General features: G+C 41.8%; 1 protein-coding gene across 1 annotated transcript in view; it reads right to left on the reverse strand.

Moving 5' to 3' along the window:
* Window positions 1-20,228, reverse strand: part of PRKG1 (protein kinase cGMP-dependent 1) — a 1,154,193-nt gene that overhangs the window by 136,945 nt on the left and 997,020 nt on the right. Inside the window, exon 8 of the mRNA XM_047088578.1 lies at window positions 5,185-5,250. Coding sequence (XP_046944534.1) covers window positions 5,185-5,250 — 66 coding nt within the window. The remainder of the gene's footprint in view (window positions 1-5,184; window positions 5,251-20,228) is intronic.

Consider the following 20,228-nt stretch of genomic DNA (forward strand, 5'->3'; position numbering starts at 1 on the left):
ATAACACCTCTTACACAGGAGGCAACATGAATTCTAGGAGGTTAAAAACCTTGCTTCCCTGATCCACAGAGATCTCTCCGTTTCTGAGACTGACTGCCATTTGCAATGTCCTGTAATCTGATATTTGAGACTCCCTCCTAATCTCATTATTTTTATACACAGCATGCTTGTCTTCCTCTAGGCTAGTTCTTGGTCTCCATCCCCAGCTCTGTCTCAATGACACCTGAGTCCTGTGTCAAGCCACTACAGCCCCCAAAGTGAGATCAAATCTCCCAAGTGTCAGTGATGAAAAGGTTAGCACATAACGGTTTGCAAATTATTTTAGTGATGCCTAGACTCCCATGTGGCAGGGGTGGGGGTGGGGTGCTTAGGCATCACCTGGAATGATTTAGAGGGATAGAGGGAAGACTTTTGGGTACTCTGAAAGCTTCACCCCCACGGAGCCAGAATAGTTGTTGCTTTCTTTCTAACTGATTTTGTTTAAGCCACAGATACTTAGTCTGAAAAGCAATGGTGATGAGGTGTTACTTTAGCTTGAGATTACCAGGGTTCTAGTCAAAATAATTAACAGTGTGATACAAGAATTGACCAATCAGAATGGATACTAGTCCTGGGGTCTGACAGAAGTTAGCTTTTAGTTGTTGGATTGAGGAGAGATTGGAAGAGTCCTGGGTGGGGGAATCAGATGACCAGGGCAGTAGAGGGTTAGAAGAGACACGCAGGGAGCTCAGACCACTGCTCTTTCCTAACCAATATGAAAACATTTCAATTTTCATAACCAGTTTGCCTATGTCTTGGAAATTACACACTAAATCAGGGATAGAGTCAGGACTTACTTAGACCTTAATTTCCTGGGGAAAAATATAAAACTCTTTAACACTAGTAGTTATGCTACCCTTTTTAACAATGATCTCAACATATAAAAATACAGTCTTTCTTGAATTTCTAGCCTCATCAACAACTCATGTCAGTAAAGTAGTAGGGTACTGCCTAACTGATTACGAAACATTCTAACGTACTTATTTTCACGGATTCTGAAAAAAGAGGTGCTAAAGACACCTAATCATTTTTTAAATATTCGAAAATTGTGTTAATGGAAACAGAATGGCCTGTTAGACAAATATCGCTTTGCAGTCAATTTGCAACTTCTGGAATCACTGCAGACAGTTACAAAGATCAGGATGAGGCTACAAGACACGAATCAGCAGATTCGTGGGACCACCAGGTATCGGTGTATCATTTTCTAGTTCGTCAAGGAGCGTTTTTTTTTTTTTTTTAAGAGAAATTCTGCCATGCATGATTAGTTACAATAGTGTGCTTCTGCCTTCCCTCTGGAATGATAAAGCATAATCACGGGCTTCTGTAATGCGGTACCGCGCTTGTAAATTTGTGAAAGAAGCTCCTTTTGTTGACAGGTCTAATGTCTGCCATCTGTTTGCATGGGATGAAGCCCGGGTGCTCCCCTAATTGGCCATAAATTAGGTGCCAGCAGCAGGCTCCTGACAGGAGGCTTCAGTTACAGTTTGGTTGTTTTTCAAGCTGTGAATTTGACATTTGGTGGGAAGAGCAACTTCCCTTCTAAGAGTGCAGAAACGCGTGTGGTGAGTTCTACGTGCAGGCTCCCTTCTCTAGGTTTCTGTTGAAAGACCTCTCTCGAGGTGTCCTCTCAGTGTGTGTTCCTAAGGATAAACTTCTGCCAATTAGATGGAAAAATTGCCAAATCAGAGGGGCTCCTGTGCCTTCTGCAAGAAAAGGAGAACGTGTTTATTGAATGCTTACTCCACATCCTATGCTGTGCACGGACCTGTGTGTACAATAAACCGACCTTCTCACCAAGCTCACATTTCGGTAATGTGAGCTTATTTTGCAGGTAGGGAAAATGAGACTTAGAATTTAAGTAACTGTCCCTATTAAGTATTAGGCAACGGCCCAAACATGACGCAGGCACGATCCAACTAGTGAATTCTGTTTTGACAAAGCCCATGCACTGCCCGGCGCAAAGCGTATATGACCACATTTGAGAAAAAGAGAAAATTCGGACGAGGGCCGCAGTATGTGCACGATGCTATGTGGTGCTCCTTCAGTCCTCAGGCCCACAGTTAACTAAATTGAAGAAGCAGGACCAGATGGCCCACAAAATCCCATCTACTTTGTTTCTCTGATGTATCTGGGCTTTATCATTTACCAGGAAATCTTATCGAGTTATTAAACTTCTATGGGCTTCCATTTCCTCTCCTGTTGACCATCCTGCCTACCTTCCAGGTGGGATGCCATGCATGTGAAAATTCCCAAATTATAAAGGACTGTAGGGATATAAACTGATGGGATACCCTAGTCACCTGGCACATCCTCAGCCCCACCCCCACTCCTTCCCTGGCCAGATTTTCTCGCTTTATACTTTATTTTGTTAAACATTTTATTTCTAAGTCACCTTTACGTCCCGTGTGGGGCTCGAACTCATGACCCTGAGATCAAGAATCAGATGCTTTTCCAACTGAGCCAGCCAGATGCTCTTCTTGCTCTATGTTTTAGAGACAAGGTCAAGACCATATTGAGCTCCCATAGCTTTCCTTATCTAAATCTCTACAAATTTTCTACTTCTCCTCTTAGAAAATAGAAGGAAAGAAAAGCACACATTCTCCAAGTCTTCTTTCCTTGTTTGCCCACAATTTCCTCCCCTGTGGCCCCATTTCCATCAAACGGTCCCTTTAGTATTTCATTTCCTCCATTTTCCCGGATGCATGTATGTACTCATCACAAGGACGCTCTCCAAGACCCGCCAATGCCTCATGTTCCCCCTTCCTTTCCCTTCCCTCCCTCCTTCCCTCTTTTCTTTCTTTCCTTCCTTCCTTCCCTCCCTCCGTCCGTTTCACCAAGTTCTTGAAAGAAAGAACCCTTAGTCTGGGTGATCTAACTTCCTCAGCACCCACTTGCTCTCTGCAACCTGGACTCCATTCTCACCACTTGACTGAAACTTTTTTCTCCCAGGCTCCTGAACTATTGGCCTTTTCTCTAACTGTCTGCCTCTTGGATTCCACTTGGATTGGACACTGCCAACTGTCCTTCCTCTCTTGGATCTTCTCTTGGATTCTGAGGTTTTACGTACCTGCTCTGAGAGCTGACACCTCAGTTCTATTCACTGGTGTGTCTTCTCCTGCCTCTTCCTTCAATGTAACAATTTTCCCAAATTTTAACCTTGGTCCTTTTATCTTTATTCTTTGACACAATTCCGTCCAGTCCCATGGCTTAAGCTGCTAACTCTAGGTAAGCAAATTTGAAGTTAATTTTAAGTTAACTCCGACAAGAGTTCTTGTCCCACCTTTTCTATCTCCTGCAGAGCATCTGTTCTTGAGTGTCCCATTGGTACGTCAAGTTCATTATGTTTTTGAGGGAAAACCACTGTGCCTCCCAAACCGACTCTTCTGTACATCTTCTAGATCATCTCTCAATCCTGACTACACCCCTAGTTTCTTCCTTGCCCCTTCCTTTCGGTCAAGGAGTAAGCCCTTTGGTTTTACCTTTTCATTCTAATGCATTTCTCCTCCAGCCGGTCTCATGACCACCACTTGGGCTGATAGATACTAACCAGATATCCCCACTCCTACTTCACCCATAATACACTTTACAGAGCCTTCTGGGATTATTCTACCAAATACAGTGATACAGTGACGGACACTATTTGGTTGCCTAAAACCATCAGTTACCCTCACCCCAACAAAGAGTGTTCTTGGTGAACCGGCCCCAGTGTGTGTATGAAGCACCCGTCGCAGCACTTCCTCCGGCCGCCCTCACCCAGCCCCACGCCGGCACGCTGCCACGGTTCCCTGCTCCCTCGCGAAGGGTCGCTGTGTGGTTCACTCTGCTCATCTTGCCTCTCCTGTGCTTTCCAGACCCACCTAATCACAGCGCAAGCGCGTGCTCTGGACCCTTCCTATTTTCTGCCTTGTGCGGAGGCTACATCTTCTCTAGTAGAAGCGAGCCCCCCAAACCGGCGTCTGTGCTGCCCCTCGGACTCTTCTCACAGCACCAAACACAAGGCCTTGTTCTCAGTAGATCCTCAGTAAGGCGAGAGGCAAACAAAGCAAAGGATGACCAGGTAATGTTGTTTCTGGGAACCAGATAAAGAGCATCGGTGTCAGATGTCGTTCTGCGGCTGTGTTGCCGCTCTGGTTCTAGAGACCCAGGGCCGAGGGGTCTCCAGAACTGAGATGTGGGGATCGAGCGGGACCCCTCGTCCCCTAGAGCTCACGAAGCTCAACATTCAACTCCATCGTTCCGGACTGCTCACATCTGGCCCCCAGTGGCATGCCCCACTGACACAGCTTCTTCCGGCCCCACGGCTGCTAACGGGGTGCTTTACAGTGCTTTCCCTCGGGCCAGGCACTTGGCTTTTCTGATCGACTTATCCACAGAAAGGCGGTGAGAAAGAGCCCGGAGGACTGCCTGCAGACAGTGCACCCCCAGGCCCTTGGAGAGTCTGGGATCCGATCCTTGTAGTTAACCGAAAAAGCCCTCGGGCCATGAGACTAGCAAGGCCAGAATGCAGAGAAGGAACAAGGGCAGGCATCACCCAACACACTTTTAATAACCCCAAATATATACCTCTGTCTAAAATGACGTTTTCTCCAAAGGCATCTTCCTTAAATACTTATAGAAGTCTGGGGGTGGGAGCGTAGAGATAAGTAAAGCAGGCTGGAGGAACGGTCCATGTCTTAATAATGATACAAGTAACACTGTACATTCTATAATAGTGATAATGATTATCAGTACTATGAACATTTATACCAATAGCTAGCATTGTTAAGATCGTCCAAAGTAAAGAAAACAAAAAACCAAACAAACAGAAACAACACTGGGGCCCACGCTTTCCTCACGCGCCCTCCTTAATCCTCACATCTTTGTGAACAGTGCACCATCGCCCGTGTATAAACCGGCTAACTGCAGTGAGGCTCCTAATGGTTACGCACCCGGCGAAACATCTCAAGGGCAGAAGGGACAACAGGGAGTGAGAATTCCTTCCCATTCCAAGAAAAACAGGGAATGAGCATCAAATATAAAACTCATTTGAAAATGAAACAATATAAAACAAGTGTTAGTAACTCCATAAAACGATGCGTACTTCGAAGAACTGAGGTACGCCACTGACAGGTGCGTGTAGGACGCATAATAAAGCAATGTACTCACTCTCTGTCGATGACCAGGCAGGTCACAGCCTCTGCAGCGATTACGTTGGCTGTCCTCACATCCTCCCTAGGTAAAAAAGAGAGACAGAGATTAAAGTAAAATCACTTTTACTATCAAAGAGAAGGGTTCACTGCGATTAATTCAGGAAACAAGGTAAATTACGTGTACCTCTCAGATTTATCCACCCCTAGGGTTAAGCTTCGTTCATGTTTGAAATTTATTTGTCCTGAGGAACCACCTTACTTTTACCATTGATCCCACAAATCCTATAGTTAATAATCCAGGAGTTATAATTTTCAGTCTTAAAGTTTCATTTCTACAAGTGAAGCAAATTTTCCATCATCATTCCCTGTGCTCTTTGGGGAATGAAGGAATTAACTGGATCATGACAAGGACAGTAATGGACAGGGTAATTTGAATTTTGAGAGGATGGGCAGATATATTTCTGAGCATTGAGTATCTAATCCGTTTGTGTATGAATTTATTACTATAACCTTGGGAACAACGGATCTGTTTTAACTATCACCTTAGAGACCCTGTTTTTATGTGGCTAACCTTTTGACAACTTATAATACACAGTTATTCATCTCTACCAGAAGAGTATTTGACAAATTTTAATCACTCTGATTGAAATATATATATACACACACACATATATACACATTATATATATATACACACACACACACTATACACACACACACACACACACACACACACACACACATACACATACACGGTTTCTTTGCAAGCATCCAATTTGTCACTTCAGGCATATCTACCAACCTCTTAAACCTTTAAAAATTTGTTCTTGTATTTCTCATCTTACCCAGAGGTCTAAGATTTTGTAAATTAACATTCACATTTCATTCTGAGCTACTAAAAATTTCACAGCATTACTGCATGGAAACATTAAGTTATACTTGAAAATGTACTCCTTTTCCTGGAAAAGTAAATTTTCTAAGTTAATATAATTAATGATAAATACAAGTTTGAAATACACTAAAGAGAACATACACAGAAATAACATAGTGTTAATAATACATTCTAAAAATCATAATCCAAACATCATAGGTCTCTAATAATAGGCTTTTCAAGTCTTGGAAACAAAGATGCACTCGCTGAATTTTTATTTTTTGAAAATACACTACATTCTCACAGATAGGTCTGAACTCAGTAAATTTTCCACTGATCTTTTGTCTTCCACTGTTGCTACACCATGCTATTAAAATTACGGTTGCTTTACAAAAACCATCAGTACTAAGTATTTGGTAAACAAGTTCCCCCTTACTAAAATTATTTTTCAGAGATATCTTGGGGCACCTGAGTGGCTCAGTTGCTTAAGCATCCGACTCTTGATTTCGACTGAGGTCATGATCCCAGGGTCACGGGATCAAGCCCTGAGTCGGGTTCTGGGCTGATGGTGCAGAGCCTGCTTGGGATTCTCTCTCTCCTCTCTCTCTTTCCTTCAGAAATAAACATTAAAAAAGAAAGAAAAGAAATATCTTGAGGATACTGTTAAGCATTAGTACTTCACAGAGACTTTAAAATAATTTTTCCACTTCTAAGGGAACCCACGTTGGCCTTCTGGTAGAGCTGTATTACATTTATACATTGATTTCAGAAGAAGGACTTTAATTATACTAATTTCCCATATAATGCACGACATAACACTCTTCTTGTGTGGAGAGGTGTTCTTAGATCTTTAAGTAAGATTTCTTAATATTTTTTGCTAGATCTGGATATTTTTATTTTTATTTATTTATTTATTTTATTTTTTTTTTTTAAATTTTTTTTTTCAACGTTTATTTATTTTTGGGACAGAGAGAGACAGAGCATGAACGGGGGAGGGGCAGAGAGAGAGGGAGACACAGAATCGGAAACAGGCTCCAGGCTCTGAGCAGTCAGCACAGAGCCCGACGCGGGGCTCGAACTCACGGACCGCGAGATCGTGACCTGGCTGAAGTCGGACGCTTAACCGACTGCGCCACCCAGGCGCCCCTCTGGATATTTTTAAAAAAAGAATTCTGGGGTGTTTTATATCAATGCTTTCTCTTACGAAAGCAATGTTTCTATTTCTGTTTCTCATTGGTTATTGCTATTAAAGAAAAGAAGCTATTGATGAATGTGTATTTAAAAAAATTTTTTTTACATTTATTTATTTTTGAGAGACAGAGTGTGAGTGGGGGAGGAGCAGAGAGAAAGGGAGACACGGAATCCGAAGCAGGATCCAGGCTCTGAGCTGTCAGCACAGAGCCTGACCTGGGGCTCGAACGCACGAACCATGAGATCATGACCTGAGCTGAAGTCAGACGCTTAAACAACTGAGCCACCCAGGCACCCTGATGATTGTATATTTTTTATCCACGTGTCATACTAAGCTCTCTTCTGACTGTGCAACTTTTATTAGGGTCTAGACAGCTCCCAGTAGGATTCCACCAGCCAGCGTCTCCCTCACATCCCCACCCTGCAGCCAAAGCGGCCACCTTTGCTATCTGCTGAAGGCTTCACGTGCCTCGGGGAGGACTCCCTCACTTGCCCTCCTGGCCTGGGAGGTGCTTCCCCAACTCCTTGACTAGCTCACCCCTGCTGACCCTTTAGATCTCGGCCCACGCATCCCTGCATCAGTGAACCAGAAGCAACCAGCCCAGGCTCCCTATTCACCTGTGCTCATGGCCCTCCGTACCTCTCCACCCAAGCACCTGTCAGTCTGCAACTTAGACATTTATTTGTGCGGTCACTGGGTTGATGATTCTATCCCCCTCCCCCTAAACCATAGGAGGGCAGTTCCCTGGCTGGTTTTCCTCCCTGTTTTACCCAGAACGCTGGCCACGTGGGAGGTGCGTAGAAGGTATGTAGTACAAGATGGCACAGCCTGGAGCCCACGGGCAGGACAGCACAGAGCCGGCTTTGGACTCGCACTGTCCTCGTTTCAGGAGACAAGCTACAAACTATGCGAAAGCCTCAAGTGTGGGAACGGTGGGAACGGTAAGCCTGCCCCCTCACTGCCGGGTATTCAATGCGATCAAGGGACGTGTATCTTGATGCCCAGCCGGTGGACAGCAGCGTGTTCTTCCATTCATCTTGATTCTTCTCACCTCCTGTGCGGCCGCGCTGTCCGGCATCTTACGAAACACTCCTACTCAACAGAGCGCAGCTTTTCTTTTGGCTCCGAGGGAGCAGACAATATATTTTCAACTCCATCATCGCTTTCTGAGCAGGAATTTTCAGTGAAGCGGATGCCATGGGCAGAAAACCTCACTAATACACCATTAGGTCTTTCATTTATCAAGCGAATAACTTATTTCTTAGGAGACTGCTCATGATGGTATGTTGCTATACCTTGCTGCTAGTCTAAAAAAGCCAAAGAACAGAACTCCTATCATAGCTTTGTAGAAAACATATTAAATCTGAATTTTCCTAAAATATATTACCATCTTGACAATTTAGAAATTGCTCACAAAGTCCTTAAAATAGAACATATACAAAATAATGCTTTCTTTTGAATGTATTCTCTACACATATTGATTTTAAAATGATTTCATCACAAATTTCCAATATTTGAAGATGTTATTATGTTTTCTGGCCTAAATTGGACATACTTTTTTAAATGAATGTAATTTTCTTGCAACAAGACAAAACACATAGACATTTTAAAATACAGATAAGAATGGGGCACCTGGGTGACTCATTCGGGTAAGTGTCCAACTTTGGCTCAAGTCATGGTATCACGGTTCATGAGTTCGAGTCCTGCGTTGGGCTCTGTGCTGACAGCTTAGAGCCTGGAGCCTGCTTCGGATTCTGTGTCTCCCTCTCTCTCTGCCCCTCCCCAACTTGCACTGTCTCTCTCTCTCTCTCTCTCTCTCTCTCTCTCTCTCTCAAAAATAACTAAAAATATTAAAAAATTAAATATACATGAGGAAAAGTAATTATCAGAAGAAACTATCAGTAGAAATTGGAAGTATTTTAAAAAGAAAAAATCTGGAAGTTATGCCCTACAATCAAACTTAGTGCCTAGTAAAGTGACATATATCAAAACAGAGAAGTGGTGTAATATGGGGAAAAACAATATATTAAATATAAGATTATAACATTTGCTACTTATTATCTAGTATACAACAGGAACCATTTTAGTCAATTCACACAAATCTCATTTAATGCATAGAGCAGAGGGTAGGTATAGAATCTCAGATTTACACGTGAGGACAGACGTTGGGTCACACTCCCCAAGTCAAACATAGCCAGTGAGTAGCTGCTGTGGAATCTGAACACAGATCTGGCTGGCTCGAGGGCTCACGTCTTTCCACAAAAGTCCACCGTGTACACACTCTGCTACCAGATTTCCATTCGACAATTCTCAGTGCATTCTGGCGCAAAATAACTTAGGAGCACGAAGTAGTCAGACGGTCCGTCTGTCATCATAAAAAATATATTCAGTTGTTAATAAAAACAGCATTAATAGGTTTATGGGTGCTCAATTGCAAAGCTGATGCAATAAGCCATTTTGTTTCTCATATGGTTAGAGTTCCTCCCATCCATGGCTATGTTCTAGCCCTAATATGTCGCTTTATAATAACGTTACATTACAATAGGAAATTATTGAATGCCGACTTCATTCAATGCCGAACTCATATTGCCACTATGCTGTCATTGTATCTCTACTATTTGGGTGCTTAATGTCATTGTGCCTGCTGACGCAGGTGTCCAGAAATGCTGTCTCTGAGTACCTACAGAGCCTGCTTCTGGGAGAGGCAAAATTCTATCTGATCTAGTATCGACATAGGTTAATCTCTTATTTCAGCAGGGACGGTACGGACTTCTAATGAGAGAATATTACTCACATAAGCAGACAATACTGTGGCTTACTGTGTCTGCTAATTTCCTTTGTAGGTCTAAGCAAATATTTGCATTGAGATATGAAATATTACATACTCCTATGACGCGGAGGTCCTGAGAGCTCTATGTGGTTACTGAACTTATCTCTATCCACACACAACTGTTAGGATAGTGGCTTCGCACAGCACACCCGCCACGTTTGCAGGGGCTTCGGGTAATACTGGTTTAGATGCGAGAAAGATTTTTAAAAACTGAGTTTTCCTTCATTTTTACTTTTTTGTCCGATCACGGTATTTGATAAATCCTAGCAGAAGAAGAGATGAGATTTTTAAAGTCTCACCGACACCGACCACAAGATAATTCATAACTGGGATACGTTAACATACAAAATACATATTTAAAAACATCCACCAGACTGCCTCTGAACCCTCAGCAGCTTCTTTATAGCAAATAAATGCACACGTGTCCACCTAAGGGTCCAGGTCTAACATGCATGTTGTCTCTGAAGATCAAACCTCACACTCATCCATTTCTGTCCCTGCGTGTTAGTTGATTTCAGCGTGGCATTTAATAAACACGTACAACTGGAGAAGTCGCTACCGGTGGGAGGTTAACGGCTATTTCACAAACTTGCTACGCATTAATGAGAAATTACAGGCAAAGCTATGCGGTTTAGTAAGTAGCGTTCTCTTTCTTTAGCATTCTTGGAGGAGTTAGAAATTCCTTTCCGTGACATCACAGAGCATGAAAAACATCCAACATATTTGCAAACCCAGTTTTTCTGTGCACTGACTCTGATATTCTTTGCACTTCGTCACCGGAGTCTTCATCATCACTGTATCCCAAAGTGGAGTCACTGTCAGTATCGGAATAATCCATAGCAAGGGTTTACGTGGACTCGTCTCGTTCCGAAGCGAGTTTCTTATGCCTCATGTCTGCCGGAGAGCTCTATCGTACATCGATGGCCCAGGGGAACAAACACAGAGCGTCCGAGGCCAAAGCAGGGCACGGTTCACGCAAAGGCACTGGCCCAGTAGGGGCTCTTCCTTTTCAAGCCGGGGCAATGTGACTCCTGGCAACAGAGCCCAGGCATTCCCGCAGAGCCAGGCTCTGGAAACGGACACCACTCCAAGGGCTTGTGAGCTCACGGCAGCCCACGGCTCCCATTCTCCACCCAGGGCAGCCGCTGAGCCTCCCCAGTCCGGTGTGCCTCACGCTGGACAAAATGAACCTTTTCAGCTCAAGGCTGAAGGCACGCGAACTCACTGCCGGCAGGATGACAAACGGGAAGCAGCCACGTAAAATAAAGGTGCACTTTGAATTAGTGAACTGGACTTGTGGGATTCATAGCAAATTCAACCGGACGTTCAACTTTGAAAGTTTGGTCCCAGAGCAGAGAAGTGGTCTTGCCCAAAAAGCTGTATCCAGCTACTCACTGACTCTACTTCCTATTTAGTCACGAAATTATTCCAGCACGATTTACACCTCCCACACTCTGTGAAGCGAATCAATACCTGGCAAATAAGTGCACGTCTTGTAACCAAGGTTGGCACAGAGTCAGCAGCCAATCAGTTTTAGCTTCCGGCGTCATAGCATCACTTGAAGGTCCTCTGGGACATCTGAGAAGCATGTGACCCGTTACACTTTCTCTCTACACGCTTCCTCCCTCTGTTTCTGTAATCAATCACTCTCCGAATTCTTTCTGACACCACCTCGTCCAGTTGTTTTCCTGAATCCTTGACCTCAGTTCACTAACATATAGGGATTCCTCCAAAATTCTGTTTCTGGCCTTCTGTTGTGTTGTGCTGACTTCTCTCACTGGGGAAATGTCACATAATCTTATGGTATCAACTTTTGGTTTTATTTTGACTCCCAAGACTTGAGTTTAACCTTTACCCCTCTCCTCCTGGACAACTCGCTCTTGAAGCTCCATTGCCCCCTCTAATTCAGACCCCACACATTTTCTCTTAACCTCAACCACTGGGTTCTTTGGGTTCCCTATGGCATCACCATTTGAGTCAATGACATGACCATTCTTACATTCACCCGGTCTCAGAAGATTAAACACATTCTTCTCTCTTTCCATCACTGCATAGCTTTGGTCATACTGGCTCTCTCTCTCTCTCTTTCTCTCTGCCTTCTCTCTTTACCTATCCCTCCTGTCGCTTCTAGAGCTACTCCTCTATTTGGGCCATCACCATTCCTACCAGGAATGCTGATCTGGCCCCTTAACTGGCCTCTGTGCTCCAACTCTCTCTCCCACTTCCCATCTATCTCTCACTTTGTTGCACATTTTCAAATTTAAATCTGGTTGAGTCAACTCTTTGCCTGAGAACTTTCCAAGGAAACATTCAAAAAAGAAAAGTTTCTACACTGTTGTCTAGAGCTGGAAGTCCTCTGCTCTCTGACCTATCCCTTTTCTAAGCACCATACAGACTATCCTCTGTTGCATTTGCGACAACAGTTTCCTTAAAAGACACCCACTGTCATCTCCATGGCTGTGCACATGAACGTGGCACTGCTAAGCTCCCTCGACTCCAGTTAACTGCTCACCCACGCAAACGTCCACTGTCTTTCAGTAGCATTTGTAAAGGAAAAAAGTCCACGTAAGATATATGTCTGCCTATCGATTACAGAAACAATTAAAATAACAACAGAAAAGTGTGAGAGAAAAATAGAAAGATAACCATGACGTCATCTGCCAGGAGACAACTAAGGTTAACACCTTGGCGAATAGCCTTCCAACACTTTCTTGTTCTTCAGCATTCACATGTTACATGGGTGTAATTCTAACAGGTCGATAATTATTTTAACAAATATTTACTGAGGGCTATTACATTTTGCATGCCCGAATCTTGCAGTCTAGTGGGGACAGAAGTTAAATTAGTACACAAGCGTATAACTGAAAATGCCAGTCAAAGAGTCCGCAAGCAAAGCTATAATAAGGGAGGATCTCATTTGGAAATTCAGAGGACAGACACCCTTTCTGAGGACGTTGAACGCGAAGACCAGAATGAGGAGTTACCAAGGTGAGTCAGGAGATGTATTTTCTAGGAAACAGGTGTAACACAGGCAATATCCCAGAGGTAGGAAATGGCTTATTGTTAAGCCAAGAAGGCTGGCATTCAGGGATTGAGGAAAAGAAGTCAGGGCACAGGAGAAACCAGACAGGAAGGCAGGACCGCATTGATCAGTGTCTGTGGGCTACTCTAAGGATTTATATATATTTTTACTTTACATTTATTTTATTTTTGTAAATGTTCATTTATTTTGGTGGGGTGGGGGGGAGGGAGGGAGGAAGAGGGCACAGAGAGAGGAGGACAGAGGATCCGAAGAGGGTTCTGTGCTGACAGCAGCGAGCCCAAGGCAGGGCTTGAACGCACAAACCATGAGAGAGATCAGGACCGGAGCTGAAAAAGGACGTTCATGACTGAGCCATCCAGGTGCCCCTCTAAGGATTTATTGTTTAAAAAGAGATGGACTAAGTGAACATTTTTTTCCCTTTACCATAACACATAAAATCTTAAAAATTAGTTGGAAATCACAAGATCAATTAAAGGCAACATTTCCTATGCTCTGATGAAATAAAGTATCAAGGACATCAGTTTAGATGACTAATTTTACAACAGTGATGGCCTTTTCACTTTTAAAGTAGCTGTTGCTATACCCACGGATGTATTAAGACATATTATCTAAACAGAAAATATGACCCCGGCCCTTTAGAATCTTCCAACACAGAATGCAGGAGTAACGACAAAACAAATGCATAAAAATCACTGTAGTACCGAGAACATATACCAACTCACGGTCAACACCAGGACACTAGAGTCTGAAGCAGGTTCATTTCCTGGAGCCCACCCAAGACAGTCTCTGTTTCTTATCAATAGTAGGGACTCATGACATGACCTCAAAAAGGATGTTTTTGTAGGCAGAATAATTCCAAGCGTGATCCATAGAGTCACTCCAAAATTTATTCTTCCTGGTGACCTTGGTACATATTTCTATTCCCTGTATTAATTCACTTCCTGAGAGGATGCACCTCCCGTTGGATCAATACCCACGGAAGGTCACGATAGGTAAAAAGATGATGGATTTAGGAGAACTCAATTTTCACACTGTTTTTCATAAGACTTCGGCCGCATTGACAGCATACTGGATCTTTTAGGTGGCATGTGAACTTAGCATTCCTGACATGCTCCAATGACAATGAACATGGGTACTTATTAGACTGCACCAAATGAAATTGCCATTTTTGCACAGCTACTGGCAATGTCGTACGGTTCAACCTAATATATGGAATTCGTGAAAGAGTAGAAGAAGCAATTGCAGAGGAAGAAATACTGCTCTTTCTTAGTGACACGGCTGAAGTTAGTATCAAAGTCATCCACGCTGTTCCCATATTCCGTATTTGAAGCTACACATACATTCTTCTGAATGCTGATGCATTTGATGGCTTTTGCTCGTCGATCTGGACATTAAAGACAATTCTATATACATTCCTTTATGGCTAGGGTACGAAAGGACCGCTGAAGAAATTCCTGTTTTTTTTTGTTGTTGTTGCTGTTGCTAGAGCACAAATAGTATTTAGTCTGTACTCTGGCTTCAAGTAGTCAACGCTCTGGCAAAGTCTTACAAATTTAAAGAACATCTTGCTGGAGTGTATTTTTTGGAGAGAAGGAAGAGGTCACTCTTCTTGTTTATTCTGTTGTTATTTTATGAGTTGTTTAGAAGTACAGGTTTAGATATTATGCTGCCATTGTTTTCTTAGGGGCCCATTTGGTCTGTTTCTGAATGATTTAGAGGTGTTTTAATTTGAGAGGAAAAAAAAGAGAAGACAGAATTTTCCTCTATTAAAATCTTTCAATGAAGTCAACCCTGGAGTACAACACAATAGATGTTTGTTCCTATACTCAAATCAGACACTCACTTTCCTCTTAACTCCTTGCTTCTGCTTCTCTGCACCATACTTCTTAACAGTCTAGATTAAAATAAATCTGGCTGTGGCTACTTTTCAGACAGTGACACATGTGATTCTGTAATGCATCTGGCCACAGAAAGTTTGCACTTTATTTATTTAATTTATTATTTTTTTGAATGTTTATTTATTTCTGAGACAGGGAGAGACAGAGCATGAGTGGGGGAGGAGCAGAGAGCGAGGGAGACACAGAATCGGAAGCGGGCTCCAGGCTCTGAGCTGTCAGCACAGAGCCCGACGCGGGGCTCGAACCCACAGACCACGACATCATGACCTGAACCAAAGTCGGACGCTCAACCGACTGAGCCACCCAGTCGCCCCAGAAAGTTTGTACTTTAGGAGAAGATATTAACAGACCCGTTATTCCAAGTGTGCCTCACGGGTCATAAGTACTTTTAAGAAGAAAATGATCCAGGGGCGCCTGGATGGCTCAGTTGGTTGAGTGTCTGACTTCGTCTCAGGTCATGATCTCACAGTTCGTGAGTTTCGAGCCCCACATCGGGCTCTGCGCTGACAGCTCAGAGCCTGGAGCCTGCTTCCGATTCTGTGTCTCCCTCTGTCTCTGCCCCTCCTCCACTCATGCTCTGTCTCTAACTCAAAAATTAATAAACATTAAAAAAATTTAAAAAAGAATAAAATGATCCACTAGTCTTTTTGTGTGTTTTCTGCATTCCACACAGCTGAAAAATAATGCTCCAATTTTCCCTATCTTTAAAGTAGAGGAAATGGAGTGTATTTAGAATGAGGGCTAGAAATGTGGCTCTAGTAAACCCCACTGAGGCTTGCTGGAAATGAATGTTAAGTTGCTTGGTGACATATTTCAAAGGACTTCTACCTCAAGCGCCTTCAGCCTGGGAGTGCATCCTCTCCTATAAAGAATTCAAGGCAACATGTCAGGAAGAGTGTCTCTTATTTCTTGTTCCACTGCCAACTCAGCGTGTGACCTTGAGAAAGCGCCCCATTCTCGGTGTCATTTTTCACGTAGGAAATGGTGGCTGAAATTAGTGCTCTGTTCTCCTCTGTAATTAGTTTTACCAACGTGGACACTTTTCAAAAATTCTAATTATCACGGTTTTCAATGCTCCTGAGATGATTCATCTTGAATCCAAGGATATTTCTCTAGACAGAAAAAGATCTGCTAAGCCTGTAATTGTGATCTACTAGTTGAATATGTCAGTGACAAATCATGGCAGAGATTTTCATGTGAGCAGTGTTGATTTGTAATTGGAAATGTATTTTCACATAGAAATTAGACATGTTCACGTAAAATAAGATACTCAAAATCAGAAGTCAAGAAAAATACAATAACATGTTTATAAAACCATATTTTGATAATTAAAAATTAAAATGGAGATTTCAGGGGTACCTGGGTGGCTCAGTCGGTTAAGTCATGATCTTAACTCTTGATTTCGGCTCAGGTCATGATCTCATGGTTCATGAGTTTGAGCCCCGTGTCGGCTCTGTGCTGACAGTGTGGAGCCTGATTGAGATTCTGTCTCTCTCTCTCTCTCTCTCTCTCTTCCCCTTCCCCACTTGCTCTCTATCTCTCAGGGTAAATAAAAATAAACTTAAAAAATAAAATAAAATTGAAATTTTAATTGGGCTCTTTCAAAGAAAATAATATCTAGAATTTTATTATTAATTATCATTATTATTAGAATTTTTAAATACAGTTAAAATATAAAAAAGATTCTTTCCTTTTTGGTTCTTGCTTCTCACATATTTCCTATTTTGCATTATTAGAATAAAGAGCTTGCTTTCTAAACAATATTCTTCAGTGATTTTAGAAGCCCAGTCATCTAATATGCTATAATTTTTTCCAAAGTGAAGATTAACTTTGAATCACAGATAAACAGAAGAAACAACTTAATTGGTAAAGAAAGGAAATTCATGGCTATGTCTACACAATACCAATTTAAACAAAAAAAAAATGCTAAAGTGAAACCACTACATACAAGGAAAAGTGTTGGTGTTGGTCAGGAAAAGCAAGCAGGATATTAGATCTCTTGAATAAATCAATTTTACCAAGAATTTTAATAGATTATACTTGTACTATCTGCCCAGCTATTGTAATTTAAGCTATATGTATGATTTTAAATTGTTTTAAAATATTATATAGTTTAAATAATTGAGACCTAATTGCTTTAATATGTAAAGAGTTTGTATAAGTCAATAAGGATATAAAAATGACACCTCAATTCAACAATAAGCAAATTTTATGGACACTTCATAGACAAGTATGAAAACACAAAACACAGGAAAGAATTTCAAAGGCCTACGAGTGCTAGTGGTAAAAATATCACCTAGTGTAATCTGTTTTGTAGATAATTCAGCACTATTTATTAATTTTTTTCTTGTAATTATTTGCCTCACACAGGCACTCACGTTTTGGAGAAATAATGATGTTAAATATTACTATAGTATTGGAATAACAATGTTGGAAATAACCTAAATACCCATCTATGTGAGATTGATTAAATAAAACTGTCTACAACAATTCAAGGGCATATTTTAAAAAGAAATCTTTGGGGCGCCTGGGTGGCGCAGTCGGTTAAGCGTCCGACTTCAGCCAGGTCACGATCTCGCGGTCCGTGAGTTTGAGCCCCACGTCGGGCTCTGGGCTGATGGCTCAGAGCCTGGAGCCTGTTTCCGATTCTGTGTCTCCCTCTCTCTCTGCCCCTCGCCTATTCATGCTCTGTCTCTCTCTGTCCCAAAAATAAATAAACGTTGAAAAAAAAAAAAGAAATCGTTAAAATAACTGGAGAAGATATATATGTAAATGATCTCCAGGATGTCTTAAGTGAAAGAAACATGTGGAGAACTATGTGTATATGTTCTCATTTATGTAAAATACACACACACACACACACACACACACACACACACACACACACACAAGCATACATTAAAATCATGGGTTATTTCAGGATGCGTTAGAAAAAGTAATTACATTCAGGGAAGAGGGTGTGATTAGAGGATAGAAGCAGGAGGGAAAATTACTTTGGTAGCTTTTGAGTTTTCTATTATGTACTTGAGTTACCTGTCATAAAATCAATGTTTTTAAAAAAGAAACACATGTAATAGAAATTGACTCTTGCAAGCACACTTCTGGATAGAGAGGCTGGTGAGGTCTTACTCTCCTCAAAGACTTTGTCTGTGTTGACTGCATGGTTAGCTGCTGTCCATTCCTGCGTCACCCCTCGACCCGCGCACCCGCGCCCCCATCCCCAGTGAGCAAGAGTACTAGGGCTAGTTTATGCTGGCCTAGTTTGATCACACTGGAGAGATACTAGCGTAGCAGGTGAAGCCGTCAAGACATTTGACACAGTATCTTCCAGTGTCATTTATAGCACTGCCTTTTGCCCGGCTTTCACTGGCAGCAATTATATAGGAACTAGATGACAAACTAAGGAAGGTATTTTTTTCAGCAGGGACATCTGCGTCTTAACACCCTTAACCCCCCCTTAGGGCGGCATTTTGGATCTCTTGACACGTTAAGCTACCAGCTATAGGTGTATGTATGCAGACAGTTCGTATGGAGATCCATGTATGTATGTAATGACCCCTATATTCAGTATTTCTTTGAAATTAAATTTTTAATATTCCTACAAATGGAAGATAAATTTTTTCTCCGTAATGATTTTTCATGATATAATCACACAAGTTGCCTTAAACATGTTTCTACAGTCCATGGACAATCTTTGCATTAAGAGAGGAGAACATGCTAATTAGACCAGCAGAATCTCAAAGTTACTTCACCTTGGTTCAAATACCAGATGTCCACTAATTAGCTGTGTAATCTAAAATAAGAACTTATGGGGGCGTCTGGGTGGCTCAGTCGATTGAATGTCTGACTTCGGCTCAGGTCATGATTTCACAGATTGTGAGTTCGAGCCCCGTGTCAGGCTCTGTGCTGACAGCTCAGAGTCTGAAGCCTGCTTCGGATTCCGTCCCCCTCTCTCTCTGCCCCATCCCCTGCTCATGCTCTGTCTCTGTCAAAAATAAATAAACGTTAAAAAAAAAAAAAGATCAGAGTGGAAATAAATGAAATAGATATTAAAAAAAACAATAATAAAAAGTTCAATAAAACCAAGACTTGATTCTTTGAAAAGATAAAGTGGATAAACTTTAAGGTTCATCAAGAGAAAAAAAAGAGAGCCCAAATAAAATCAAAAAGGGAAGAGAAGCAACAAGTGACACAATAGAAATACAAAAGATTGTAAGACAGTACTATGAAAACTTACATGCCAGTTGGACAACCTAGAAGAAATATATCTCAATATACCAACAGCATTTTTCACAGAGGTAGAATGAATAATCCTAAAGCTTGTTTGGAAACACAAAAAAAGCCCAAATAGCCAAAGTAATCTTGAGAAAGGAAAACAAACCTGGCAGTAACACAATCCCAGACCTCAAGATACACTAGAAATCTAAAATCATCAAAACAGAATGGCACTGGTATGAAAATAGACATATACAACAATGGGATAGATGAGAGAACTCAGAAATAACCCCCCATTTATATGGTCAGTTAATCTATGACCAAGGAGGCAAGAATAACCAATGGGGAAAAACGATGGTCTCTTCTACAAACGCTGTTGAGAAAACTGGACAGCAATATGCAAAAGAATGAAACTAGACCACTTTCTTACACCATACACAAACATAAACTCAAAATGGATTAGAGACCAGAATGTGGGACCTGAAACCATAAAACTCCTAAAAGAACAGATAGGCAGTAATCTCTTGGACATTGATCTTAGCAGTATATTTATGGATATGTGTCCTGAGGCAAGGGAAGCAAAAGCAAAAACAATAAACTATTGGGAGTACAACAAAATTAAAAAAAAAAACAAACTTTTGCACAGTGAAGGAAACAACAAAAGACAACCTGGTGAAGGGGAGAAAATATTTGCAAATGATGTATTTGATAACGGATTAATATCTAAAATATATAAGGAACTTACATATACAGCTCAATACCACAAAAACCCCCAAACAATCCAGTTAAAAAAAATGGGCAGAGGGCCTGAACAGACATTTTTCCAAAGATGACACCCAGATGGCTAGCAGACGCTTGAAAAGATGTTCAACATCACTCATCATCACGGAAATGTCATGAGATATCACCTTATACCAGTCAGAACAGCTGGTACCAAAAAGACAAGAAGCAGCAAGTGTTGGCAAGGATGTGGAGAAAAAGAAACAGTTGAGCACTGCTGGTGAGACTGTA

This window comes from Lynx rufus, unplaced genomic scaffold (genome assembly GCF_022079265.1).
Source record: "Lynx rufus isolate CCGP_SWC_20201006 ecotype Redwood Valley unplaced genomic scaffold, mLynRuf1.p SCAF_25, whole genome shotgun sequence".
Taxonomy (NCBI): Eukaryota; Metazoa; Chordata; class Mammalia; order Carnivora; family Felidae; genus Lynx; species Lynx rufus.